The following is a 14,027-nucleotide window of genomic DNA, read 5'->3' on the forward strand; positions in this document are numbered from 1 at the left end:
ATTTCTATTGTGAAACAAAGATACACTCCTAGGAATGAGTCACTTCGATTCCTAGGAAATACTTAAATCTACCAAACTCTTTAGTCTCGAATTCTCTAGTTAAACATTGGTGAAAAGCCTTCTTTTCTCAAAGATCATTATAAAAAACAATGTTATCATCCACATACATTAACAAAGTTGTCACTCCTCGTGAAGTTGAATGCTTGATGAACGAAGTGTGATCACCCTGAGTTTGTATTTCATTGCTAACATCAATTTACAAAATCTCCTAAACCATGCTCTTGAAGATTGTTTTAAGCCATATAAGCTTTAATTTGCACACCTTGCTACTACCAAGACTTCTGCCAAAACCTGAAGGAATTTCCAAATAGATTTCTTCTTTTAAGTCTCCATGCAAAAATGCATTTTTTTTTTTTGGTCAAATTGTTGTAAACTCTAACCAAAATTAGCCACCAATGATAATAACACCCTCATGGTATTCATCTTAGGTATGAGAGTAAAGGTTTCTTGGTAATCATCCTCATGGGTTTCTATGTGGCCTCTAACTACCAACCTAGCCTTATATTTTTTCAAACACCCATGAGCTTTGTATTGTATGTACCCATTTACGCCCAATTGGTTTCTTATCCTTAAGGCAACTCTACTATTTCTCATGTTTTATTTTCTCCAAGGCCTCCATCTCAACCTTCATAGCTTGTCTCCAATTCTCATTATTAAGTGCCTCAGCAAGGTTTTTTGGAGTGGTTATGGTTTACATATGAGTGGGAAAACTTTTGTGGGACTCGAAGAAGTTATAAGAACTTTTGAGTGCATTGTCTTATACCTTTTCTTTATGGCAATGGGTAAATTAAGATCATTGTAAACATTTGAAGTACTAGGAGAAACAGGGTTATTAGCTGGCCTCAGTTTAGACTATTGAGTATGCACAGGTTCAATGGTGGTTGCTCTTCTCCTCAAGTAAACTTGTAATGGTTTTGTAGCAATGGGTTTTAGATTGGTGTTAGAGGAGGGATCTAGTTCATTGTCTTTGAAGATGGTTATAATTCGAGCTCATTTGGAATATTATGGACAAAATTGTCAATGATAGCAAGGGTCAAATTAGTTTTGAGATAGAAATCATAGGCAACATAGGAAGCTCAACCCATGGAGACAAGGGATCTTTATCTTCCTAAGGTAATGTCTCCCCTAAAGATAAGAACATGAGAAATATATATATATATATGATACACAAGACTTTTGATAAATAATAAAAAAAAAAAGATGCATAAAACTTTCTAGAAGGAGGGAAACACATCTCAATGCTCCTAGATCTAACTCCTCATGGTTATGTGCATGAATGTGAACAAATGACACATCCAAAAACCTTCAGACTCAATTTATAGGTGATATGACAATTCGGAATGAATTTTGCAAATACTTCCATGGGACTCTTGAATCCTAAAGCTCTAGATGAGATTCAATTAATGAAATAGGCAATAGTTAAAACAACTTCCTTCCAATAAGATTTTGGTATCTATTTATTGGAACAATAATGCTTGAGTTACACTAAGAAGATGACCATTTTTTCTTTTAGCAAGCTCGTTTTTTGGGGTGTATCAACACAGGATGAATCATGAATTTTGGAAGTATGGGGATAAGACTTGGTTGAAGTTGTCCCTTGCATTATTAATTTTAACCCCTTTTATACAAACCTTGAAATGATTTTTAACCATGGAATAAAAACATGAGATATATTACTCACTTTAGACTTCTGTTTTAACTAGAAATCTATGTTACTCATACCAAGCACCAAAGTAAATGGAAAATGTGTTTTTGTATAATTGAGGGAAACAAAACACATTGATGCTTAGAGAATTCACAAATGTTACAATGGAAAATATTTACATCAACTAATTTAAATAACAGAGGAAACATAGTTTAAAGAACTCTAAATGAGGGACACCCAGGACAAAGGTGATGAAGGTAAATTTGCCTCGTATTAGAAGGTGTAGTGATAGTCAAGAAGGATAGAGAAGACTAATTTTTTCAGCTAACACACCCATTGGTTTTTTCAAGGTAGTAAAACCCCATAACTCGATCTTATTTTGGAAAAAGGTTACACAACAATTTGGAACTTTGTTTAATTTTTTGATTGACACAAGGTTAACTAAAAGTTTAGGTACATGTAACACATCTTGTACTAGTTGAGATTAATTTTTCCTTGACCAGTAATTGTGGTAAGGAATCATCAATAATAGAAATCTTTCTCACTGGGGTAAGGACTATATGAAGAAAAATAGTGAGAAGAGTGGTCATGTGGAATGTGGTTCTTGAGTCAATGGCCTAAGAGTTAGTGTGAAGGACAAATCTAAGGCCATTAAAGTATGAGTAACACATACTCGATACCCAAAAGTTTTCTCAATCATTCCATCTCTTCCTTGTTCAATTGGCTTTGATACCATGTGAAATTTTGAATTATTCTTATTCACAAAAAAATCAAGAGATACTCCAGAATATATATTTAGCCTCTCCTGATCTAGGAAAGGATAATTCATGATATACAAGGTAATTCAAATCCCCTAATAACTAATTTAGGTTTGTACATGAAGAGTCTTAAAAAAATGAGGAAAGTCTTAACTATTTTACAACTATAAAAAAGGAGTCCTAAAAGGAGGAAAGTTCTCTCATAGTAACTAATTTATAGCTGCACATGAAAAGTCCTATAAGGAGAAAATTCTTAACTAACTTACAATTATACAAGAGGAGTTTTAAAAGAAAAGAGTTATAACTAATTTACAAGTCCTAATAGGAGAACAATCCTGAATTATAGGACTTGAACTTTCAATATATATAATATAACAATAGTAATATATGTATTATTTAATATATACAAATTAATTTTTATATTTAATAACATAATATAACATTTTTATTTTAAATTTCAAAATTTCAATCATAAATATGTATTTCAATCCATTTTTTATTTTGTATAGATCCATCAAATTGGAATAATAGCTTGGGATATCTCATGTCCAATTATGAAATTGAGATGTTGGATATTAATATCTCATGCATCATAGATTTGTTTGTCTAATTCATTTTTGAATTTTTTTTACAGTTTTTTTTATATCACTCATTCTGCAAAATAAAAAAATGATTTAAAAAATTATAATGATAAAAGGAGTTAAAATTATGTATAAATTTTAAATTTTTTAATCATAAATATTATTAATAAAAAAATTACTTACTAGATGATAAATTATAAAATGATTTACAAATAATATTAAATATAGAAAATTTTCTTATTTTCTTTAATAACAAATTTTTATATGTAAACAAATATTATTACATATCCCCCTAAAAATGAAATCATAGTAAATAGGCTATTGGAAATAATATTTTAGGAAAACATGTCTTATCCTACGTACTAAACATTACCGTTAAAGATCCAAAGGGGATGCTATAAATATATCAAAAACACATATATTACCGATGCATGAACATGATCACTATTTATTATTTATTTATCCACTCATTTAAATTTTATTTATTTTCTCGTTAAATGAAGTACCAACAAACACATTTTTTTCAAATTTCACGTTCTTTCCCTCCTTTTATGTTCTCTCTCTCTCTCTCTCTTTTATTTTTTATTTATTTTTATTTCTTTACGTTTTTAACAATAACAAATCTTAATTTAACAATTAAGAATAATTTAATTTAAATCATTGGTAAAATTGACAGTCCTATAACAAGGTACCTTGATTAGCACCATCCGGATGAGACCATCAAAATCTCTGGTGATGGAGACTCACAGGCCCCCTTCACATTGAGACCCACAGACGCCACATGGGGAAGGGCCGGGTATCGTTGCAGAAATTTGTTGGATAGGATCATAGGAATGCCTCCTCGGACATATGCGTATGCCATGAACATATCCGCTTTCTCGGACTTCATTAATCTTCCTCTGCCGCACAATCACGGTAGGAAAACAAAAAACACAAAAGCCAAAAACGCAGAGCGTACCAAATCTATCGGTTACCCTCCCGCAAGTTCTTATTGGAAATATAAATATGCATTGACAAACAAATGCAACCTATTACAATTGGTCCTACTTCATACAATAGGCCGGATCCTATCCAATTATCATATTACAGAAACCAATCCAGTGAACCCTGGGGGAAAAAGGAAAGAGAAAAAATATATAAAAATAAAACCCTCACCCTGAAACAGAGAAAACCTCACCAAGGCACAATGTAATTGTGCAGAAAGAATAAGCCCCGACCTAAACCCCCAGAAATCCAACTCACACTGTGCCGATCACAAATGACCTCACCCTTTTAATTCCGCCAGCCCCTGCATCATAGTTTTCCATGCCCACCTCCTAATTTGGGGGACAAATAGGTGGGCCGGCCGTATAAATCAGGTTTACAAGTGTATAATCAACAAATCTTCACACATCAATCACTTTCACTTTATCAAAGCAAACCCGCAAGCATAGCTCCAGGATCTGTTAATGAGGTGACTGCACTAGTTGGTTGGGCTACTTCAGGTGCTGGTGGACGGGTAGCTGTGGGAATGCTAACTAATTGCTCTTTGATGAACTCCTTCAACCTGTTTATGAGAATCTCAGAACATTCTGCTAAACTGCAAGTTTCTAGAGTACACAAAAGTACAAAGTTTCAATGATGACAATACATACTCGAATGTTAGTGTAGGGTCCCCTGAGGAAACTGTCATCCGTAGTTGTGTTCTGTCTGCCGGATCTGTTTCAATTCTCATCTGGACCATCATATAAAAAAGGCAATTAGATGGCATTATTCCACAAAGTCTACAGTATGATGCATCTTGTTTCATCCATTTGAGGTTCAAGTTTACTAGGCAAGAGGAATTCTTGTCCCTTGTCCAACAAGTATTAGGTTTAGAAAATAATATGAATAAGAGTTAATATTTGGGAAAAATAATATTATAAATGGGGGTTTGTCATTCTCTCCTGTTAGTCTGAAAATTGTCTTTTTGTATCACATTTTGTGGATGTCTGATGTTTCTGTTTTTCAGTTAATTCAGACTAAATAATTTTGTCAAAGACCTAAAAATTCTAATCTGGACAAGTTTAAATGACCAAGGCATCCCTTCTTTCGTGAAGATAATCTTGTATGCATTTCGTTAAGGTGCATAAAAACACTGAGAAGGTCAAGCAGCATAACCCCAACAAGAACTCGAGAACCCCACGGCAGAGCAACTATGAAAATAGTTCAGTAACTTGAAAGTAGAAAAATAAATTAAGTTCAATGGACATGGGGACTTCAACCAAGAACAACATTCTGAGTACCAGGTGCTTTAATGCAGCTGAAGGAAAGAAGAACTGGTGGTTTCAGCTTAAATAGCCTAACATGAGCTCCACCAAACGAAAGCTAAACTTTCAATGTTAAATGCAAACATCTGGATAAGAAGCTAGGTAATAAGCTAAAGATGGAAAAATATCCCTTACCAAACATAACATGGCCCGTGTACTCTCCGAGTAAAATGTGGTGCTAGCAACCAGATTATTTGCATTAGGATCCTGAAAAGGAGAATTGGACATTAAGCAACTTTTTTATGTTGATGACAAAGGTCCATGTGAAAAAAAGTAAGAACTTACAAGCCCAGGGCAAACCATCAACCGCAAACTGTTAAACAAGTTCGCCATTTCCAGAAGAAGCATTGGTCTTACACCTCTAACCTGCTCAGTTTATAGAAAAATATTAATATAGATCTTGACATTTAAACATAATAGCAAATGAAAACCAGAGGCTACAACAGTATTTAATTCCTGCATAATGCTAAATATTGGTCGACAGACCAGCTACAAGACGAATCCCTTTTCCCTAGTGTCCATTTGTTTGGAAGAATTCATGGAAAAATATTTTTATTTTTATTTTTTTTTTGGCGTTTTTTAAAATCCCTATTTATCTTAACGGATATTATATTAAGAAGCTTGGGAAAAATTTATAATACCATTTCAGGTTTTAGGGAAAAAAAAACTCCTTGAACTTAAAATTTACTCTCTAGGAGAAGATTTTCCTTGGGTATTCTTTCCACCAAAACAACTGCAGCTAACAAGCCAGTAAGATGATTGGATGATCTTCTTTGGGGAAAATTCTTCAACAAACTGATATGGCCCAAAGAAATTTATTCAAGACAGCTGGAAAGTGAAGCTGATAATCAGGTCCAAATTAAGTAGGTGATGCAACATCTCCATAGCCAAGTTATGCTTGATTATTCCCAACATCTTATCACTGTCCTATAAGAATTATATACTAATCCCATTCAAATCAGAACATGCAGAGGAAGAGACAAAACAAGAGATATTTTCAGTTCAAATTCAAATGGCCTCGAGAGAATATAATATTAGTTTAAAAAATTATCTTCAGTTAAACCAAAGCAAGAAATGAATCATAGCAAACCATACCAAGAATGCTACCAAGCAAAATTCAGAATTTAATTAAAAGAAAAAAAAAAACGTCATAAGTTAAGGAGGAGGCAGAGAAGAGATTCATACCACTTCTTGAAGCTTCAAAGGCGGTCCAGAAAGTGATCTCCATTGGGGAAAAAATTCTTCAGCAGTCACTGATATAGGATGAAGAAATTTATTCAAGACAGCTGGAAGGCGAAGCTTCACATTGACCTATATAACATTAAAAAATAAGATACTGAAGCATGAGAAATCAGAAATGCAGAGGACAGTGATTTCATTTGTAGGTATTACCGAAGAGGTTCCAAACTTGTACGAGAAATCAAGAACAGCTACATCCCTGCTTGGACGAAGATTCATGACTTCAAGTGGGCATTGCACCTACATAACCGAAAGAACAGACATAAAAAGAATAATAAGTTATAATCACTAAAGAAAGCTAAAGATTTATTAGTAATCAGTTACGAGGATAACAAGGAGGCTTCACCTGCGCACGTGGAGGAATAGTTTCGGGTACTAATGAGAGTTCCATCTTTAAATGGGAGGGAGGCAATATCAGAGCTTGAACTGAAGCAAGTGAAGAAGTATTCTTGTTTCCCAAGAAAAGGACAAGACGCCCATGATGTGCTCGCCACTCTGCTTTAATGCCAATCTGGAAGGTAATCGACAAAATTCACTATAGGACTCATGGAAGTTACATAAAATAAAAAAATAAAAAATCTAACTATGCTAACTAGTATTGACATAAATGTGGGCTATAATAGCAAAACACCAGAAAGGACAATTAAGTTAGAGTAAATTACAGTCAAAAGGAAAGACTTAAAAAAAAGATTTAAAACCTGGATATTCGGATCCTCGTATAGCACACCGCTATCCTTCAGGCATAAAGCATGGAACCGTTCTGCAATATTTCCTATTGGCTGCAGGATATGTGACCAAGAGCATCAGCACAGATAAATGAGGCCAGTATTTTCCAATGCAAAGCAGCAAAGCTCTAAACTGTGTTTTTAATATTAATAAAATGGGACATATCACACCTAGAAAGTGGTATATTTCACAATCCATAATGCAACATATCAATACAACACCAATGGACCAAGCAATACAACTATAACTAGAAAATGTTAACAATTCCCTGTTGAGTTGCCAACACTGACCTGTAAGAAAGATAAACAGATCAGGTATTCACATTCCATTTTACAGTTTTTAGAGGTTTGAATAAGAAGACCAGGAATATGGACTAGGCCTACAGATAAATTACTGGGAAAAAGAAAAGTTAAAAATATATGTAACATCTACATATTATAGTATTCATAATAACATCATCATATTATTCTAAAAATCCCATATAATCATAAAGTCTTATAAAATATAGGAGTAATAAAATAAGTAGTACCATGTGAAAATTGTTATTAGAATGTAGTTTGACTCTACCAAACCACCAACAAACTGATTTAAACATATCAAATATTATACACACAGAGAAGGAAAGATCAAATTGGATTTGGGTTCAAGTTAAGCAAAAACTTTAACCAAATTAAAAAAACTCAGAATTGTAGGGGAAATCAGATATTGCGGCATCTAATAAAAGATTGTTGCCAGCTCATTGTGAATATAGCTGATCACACATAATATTAACCAACATAGTATGAAAAGTAATTATTTTGGAAATCATTTTAAATTTGTACATTCTATTCTGTATATTCAATCTTTAGCTTGTTAATATTAAAAAAAAGAAAAAGTGGGACATTCCGGATTTATGGAGTTGAAGATATTTTTTATTTAGATATAATTAAATACAGACAGTTATACACAATCACCAACAAATTGATTTAAACATATCAGATACATTGTACACAGAGACGGAAAGATCAAATTGGATTTGGGTTCAAGTTAAGCAAAAACTATAGCCAAATTAAACAATTCAGAATTGTGGGCGAAGATCAGATATTGCGGCATCTAATAAAAGATTGTTGCCAGCTCATTGTGAATATAACTGATCACACATAATATTAACTTAGTATGAAAAGTAATTATTTTGGAAATCGTTTTAAATTTATACATTCTATTCTGTATATTCAATCTTTAGCTTGTTAGTATTAAAAAAAAGAAAAAGTGGGACATTCTGGATTTATGGAGTTGAAGATATTTTTTATTAAGATATAATTAACTACAGTCAGATATCAGATTATAGTTCCAAGAAGTTAACAAATACTTGCATCTCTATCATTCTTGTAAATGCCAATAAAATGCAAATTTGATTTCTCATCGTCTAAATGTTAAGACAAACCTGTTTGTAACACTTGCATCTCTATCATTCTTGTAAATGCCAACAAAATGCAAATTTGATTTCTCATCATCTAAATGTTAAAGACAATCGTTGACTTTGTTTCAGCAAGCACAAAGTAGTTAAGAGTAGTTAAGGCATCTAGAGTCCAGATGTTGCTAGCTACTGCAAACATGATTAATAAATAGTACTATTTTAACTTGAACTTAGAAACAAAATTATAGTATCACATACAAATTGATGTATCTTCAATTCTGACCACTAGCACTTAACATCCTATTTGCAGGCAGATTGAATACGGTACAATAAACAATAAAGAAACTAGAAGGCAAATTATTTATATCCATAGTAACAGTAAAAGATATGCTCAATAAACCCAAAAATCTCACCTCCAACTTGAATATGGTAAAAAAAATAATAAAAAGTAAAAAACCTAGAATGCAATATATTTATATCAATTGTAACAGTGAAAAACACACACTAAACCCAAAAACCTCACCTCTATCCTATGATTATGGGGAAAGGCCGCAATGCCTCAGAATACAAGATATCTTTCACAAGCAGATAACACAACCAACTTCACATTTGGAACCCTTAATTAAGAACATAATCTAAAAATTTATTGAATATCTATTAGTGTTATTTAATATAAAATCAACTAACTCTTGGATTACCAATCATAGAAACTTAATAATTGTATATTCTAGAAATTATCATATTTCTTCTACAATATTTGATTGATTGAAATCATGTTTTCATTACTAATTTTAGCATTCCAATCCAAGCTGATACACCATTTTCTACATAGAAAGTGGCAAAACAATATTGATAATCCAAAATACATAGTTTTGGCAAGCACTTTGGTATTTGATGCTTAAGAACTTCAAGCATCGTCTAGCTGACCTCAGGCAGCTGCCTAATAATCAGTCATACATATAAGAAGGCAAGCATTGCTTTGTACTTCTAAGGCACGGCATTTGGCTAGCTAATGCACTGACTACACTGAGAACAAAACACAGACACACATTTAAATGTAAGCAACAAAAATAAGCAAGTGATCAGTACATCAATTATTTGAGACAAGCCTTCCAAATTGTACCGTTTGTCATGGTTAGAACTATATGTCACAAATACCTAACCGGTTTTTCACAGTCAGTCTGGTTTGAAAATCCTTTCACACCAAACAATCTTAACACTGAGCTCATCTTTTTATCAAACCTTTGGTCAAATGCAATAAAACAACTTCAAGTTCTACTCTCTTTTTGGAGCTCAGAAGCAAAATAAATTTTTTCCAGTTGAGCATTTACTATAATTACAGAAAGAAGTACCTGCACGGAATTTGTCTGCTCATCAACAGGTGCAAGTGCCAAAGCATCTGCTGGATTTGGATCACCTTCTGATGCAGGGATTGCATTTTGTTCAGTTGGCGCAGCAGCACCTGGAGGTCCTTCAATGGCAAGTGGCCCCAAAAGATCACCAAGAAGGTCGGCTGAAGGACTGGGAGATTGAGGATCTACTTGGCTCAATGTCCCATTTTCCTGAGCCGGCCCTTGGTTTTCTAAGTTATGATCCTATCAAAATAATGATCATGTCTCAATTTTGAATTGAAACCAAGCCTATCATATATAAATGGAGAAGAGAGGCCAAGGATTTGAATATGCCATCAATTGTAGGGCTTGTAGCAAAATTTGAGGAAATAAGATCTTACCGCATTAGCAGAGCTAGGCACCATCACAAGACCAAGCTGGCCAACATAAGGAGTTCCGTTAGCAGGGCGTTGGTCAGTTACAACCAAAGCATTTGAAGTCTGCTGCTGTGCCCGCAACTTGATAGCACTTTGCTCTGCAGTGTCAACTTCAGCATCTTCGGCTTTTTTAAGCAATGAGGACTACATTTAGAAAAGAGGATATAACAGTTAGTGTCAACAATTTACATACTACATAAAATTTTCCTCCAGAGAGCAACCAAGCACAATCTCTAATAGATTTGGAATTCAAAATAATGATAGAATAACCTATTCTGAGCAAATATGAAGCCCATAAACACACCTGACGCTCAGGGAATTTAGGCATTTCAGCCAATATATCCATTAAAGCCGCACCTTTCCTACTCAATGCAAAATATTCAACAGCTCGTTGCTGTATCTCAACATCAATGCAACTCTCATATCTGAAGAATGCAAAATTGTGTTAAAGAATTCCACAATGTTTCAGGAGATATCAACTTCAAGTGTAATAAAAAGAAATATAAATCAGTATCGGTTAATCTTTATCTCACTTGCTGAATATTGCCCAAATCTGATTCTGTAGTTCTGGGTCTGAGGGTTGAGTGTGCATCAAAATCTTAGCATATGTTGAAAGAAGAATAGGAACTGTAGTAGTCCTGAAAGTACAATATGTGTTTTAAGATCCTAGGATTGAAGGGCAGAACGTATAAGAAAAGACAACAGATGCAAGGCTAAGAGCTCTTACGATACAGTAGGGAGCTTCTCATGAATGATGCCAAAAATTTCCTTCGGACTACACCCTGGTCGTCTGGCCAAAAGGTGGCTGTATTCTCCAAGGAGATAAGCACTGACCTGTCATATGTATACCAGTTCCAAAGCACAGTTACGGTAGATACATATTGCTAATTAAGAAAAAAGCAAAAAATGCCTTTAAAAGTATATATGTACCACTTTGAATTTGACAATCAATTGGTATAGAAACATGCACAACGAAGGATGATCCATATAAATTTATGTAATATGATATGAAATATTCTAATAAGAAATATTTTAGAGGGGATGTAACCCAGGTATAAAGGAGACAATGCATATACACAAGGCATGAGAGGAAGAAAAGAAATAACAGAAATAAAGAGCCATCTCTCCACCAAGGGGAAATCTAGCTGTCAATTAGGACCTTTATATATAAAATATGTTCCCTCGAATTTTCTGCTGCCTACAAAAACATAGATCAAAGTTCTCTCTTTTAATTTCTGCAGAGATAACATCTCTGTGCATTTCATTACACTTGAACAGAGAAGTTCTCCAAACTTTTCTCCAACGTTTTCTAATGAATTTTCTATGCCAGATTTCTATCAATCCAAGCATAGAGTTTGGAAGAACCCATAAAACACCAAAGAACTTCCCATACCAAAAAATGCAACTCTTAATACAAATTTGGCAAGAAATTCTTTTTCTGCAAGATGTCTGACTGTGATAAAGTGTTCCAGAGTGGATCCTTAAAATCAGCAGCATTCTTAATTCTTTTTTTTTTTTTTCTTGTCACCCCTACAGCCATTGTGCAAAGGTGATCAGCATCAGGCCCTTATGAAAATCGTATTAAGGAGTTTCCCATGTCAACCGCATATTAAGAAAGTGCACTTTCCAGTTAAGTGCAAAACGAAAACCAGTTAAGTAAAATTTAGGTGCCATCTAGACCATACTAAACCTTAGCTTCAAGATGTAATTATCAGCTTGAAATTATCATCGCCTAATAGTCCTTGTACACTCTTCCAAATGCAATTAATCTAAAATAGAAAACAAGTAATAGGGAGAAGATACACACCTTGACCATTGTCTCATGGATAGCAGGCTTGTCAAGATACTCTCTTGCCTTTGCTGCTGCATAGGGCTGAAGATGTAAAGTACAAGGAAATTAATTATTGGACGACTTCTGCAATAGAAGACACCAATCCAATGAATCATGCAAGAAAGATGATGATCACCTGTAGGTCTTCATTGTTTGTAACAAACTGCACAACACGAAACCATATGTCATCACTGACAAAATCTCCTGCCTTGTCAATCAACTGTAGGATCACGTCCACATACCTGCATGACGATTGAAGAATACATGACAACATATATAAACAGTAGAAGATCTTGTTGCTTCAACAGGCAACAATTGCTTCCAACCTTCCAATGAAAGCACCAGATACAATAAATAAAATTCTGACAGTTATGCAAGCATTATTAGGCTGAAAACTTTCATATTGTGCAACAAACAAAATCTTTACAGTTTGAATAATTCATCATGCCTAATACATGAAAAGGAATAACAACCATCCTTATATTTCAGGGATTCTGTTGTTTTAAGTAGACAATATCCATCATTGCCCTCAAGTTTGCCAGCCTTAACCCAAGTCTGCTTATTTGGCTCAAGACCATCACTTTAATGCTTTCAGGAATATGCCTACTTTCTGGTTGACTAAGTTGAGACAAAACCGAAGTTGAAAAACTTGTATAGCTATACCCAATTCTAGAAAACAAACACCAAATGTTCAGAGAAAAACAAAGACATTGCTGCATTTGATTTTATGATTGTCGAACAAACTGAACAATCCTTAGTCCCACTGTTTCAAGTTCTTTAATGTATTTTAAAGAAGAGAAATGTTTTTATCTTTGAGGCCTTGATGTGGAATAGTAATTTTTCACCCTATCCAGGAATAGGAAAATTAGTTATCCCAATTTGGAAAGTTGGGTCACTAGAAGGGGATAGGGGGGTCATAGGAATCCGTGCTTCTCTAAACACTATAATTTTTTTCTTCATAGATAAATAAGCAGAATATATTAAAAGAGCTTGCAAAAGGCGCAACAAAATACACACGGAGCATACAGATATGGCCCATAGGTAAGCAAGAAAAGAAGAGAGAAAGATTAAAACCCACCTTCCCACCAACACCCAACTCCCACAAGGGCTGAAAACCCCCTAGCGAAAAACCAAAAAAAGAGAAAAACAAAAAAACCCTACCTAGAATGAACAAAGAACCCCTAGCAGAATCACCAATGGCTAGTAGAGACCCCTGCCACTAACTCCGCACCCCCCCTCCCCTTTCCTTTTACTATGGATGGAACACTATTATAATTGACTGAGCACTTGAGCCTTCGGATTTCCTTCTCAAGACATGAAGAGGACAAGGAATGTTGCCTTCCCCCTGACGCCTTAACCCCACAACCTTTCTTTGCTTCTAGTTTTCTTAGAAGAGAGTTGATTTCCTTTTCGAAGCCCAAAACTAGTATCGCCAAACAATTGGAGAGCTCGACAAAACCTCTTGGTAGACTCGCAAAGTCCTCCCCCTCCACTACACCTCCTAAATCCGCATCCCTAAGAGGATCCACCTCCTTAGTTCTGACCTTCGAAACTAATGTTCCCTTCGCTATCTTCCCTTGAAGCTCCAAGGACCCATCTTGCACCCACAACTCGGGAGTTGAAGGACCTGAAAAAGAGGGCATAGACAAAGATTGCCGATTAGCCTCCGCCAAGAGTGCTTCATCAGTAATTGCTACCCGTGAGACCACCAAAGATGCTGAGAGAGAGTTAGGAA

The 14,027-nt window shown here is 34.6% G+C and overlaps 1 protein-coding gene across 1 annotated transcript in view; it reads right to left on the reverse strand.

Moving 5' to 3' along the window:
* Window positions 1-3,979: 3,979 nt before the first annotated feature.
* The window catches only part of LOC117915933 (AP-2 complex subunit alpha-1-like), a 38,151-nt gene continuing 28,103 nt past the window's right edge, over window positions 3,980-14,027 (reverse strand). The window contains exons 13-27 of the mRNA XM_034831693.1: window positions 12,429-12,534; window positions 12,269-12,334; window positions 11,189-11,295; window positions 10,995-11,099; window positions 10,766-10,886; window positions 10,426-10,605; window positions 10,046-10,288; window positions 7,270-7,350; window positions 6,918-7,082; window positions 6,725-6,811; window positions 6,518-6,643; window positions 5,618-5,698; window positions 5,468-5,539; window positions 4,679-4,758; window positions 3,980-4,590 (exon numbers count right to left, since the gene is read on the reverse strand). Of these exons, the coding sequence (XP_034687584.1) occupies window positions 4,455-4,590; window positions 4,679-4,758; window positions 5,468-5,539; window positions 5,618-5,698; window positions 6,518-6,643; window positions 6,725-6,811; window positions 6,918-7,082; window positions 7,270-7,350; window positions 10,046-10,288; window positions 10,426-10,605; window positions 10,766-10,886; window positions 10,995-11,099; window positions 11,189-11,295; window positions 12,269-12,334; window positions 12,429-12,534 (1,756 nt within the window). The 3' untranslated portion in view covers window positions 3,980-4,454. The remainder of the gene's footprint in view (window positions 4,591-4,678; window positions 4,759-5,467; window positions 5,540-5,617; window positions 5,699-6,517; window positions 6,644-6,724; window positions 6,812-6,917; window positions 7,083-7,269; window positions 7,351-10,045; window positions 10,289-10,425; window positions 10,606-10,765; window positions 10,887-10,994; window positions 11,100-11,188; window positions 11,296-12,268; window positions 12,335-12,428; window positions 12,535-14,027) is intronic.

Source organism: Vitis riparia, chromosome 6 (genome assembly GCF_004353265.1).
Source record: "Vitis riparia cultivar Riparia Gloire de Montpellier isolate 1030 chromosome 6, EGFV_Vit.rip_1.0, whole genome shotgun sequence".
Lineage (NCBI taxonomy): Eukaryota > Viridiplantae > Streptophyta > Magnoliopsida > Vitales > Vitaceae > Vitis > Vitis riparia.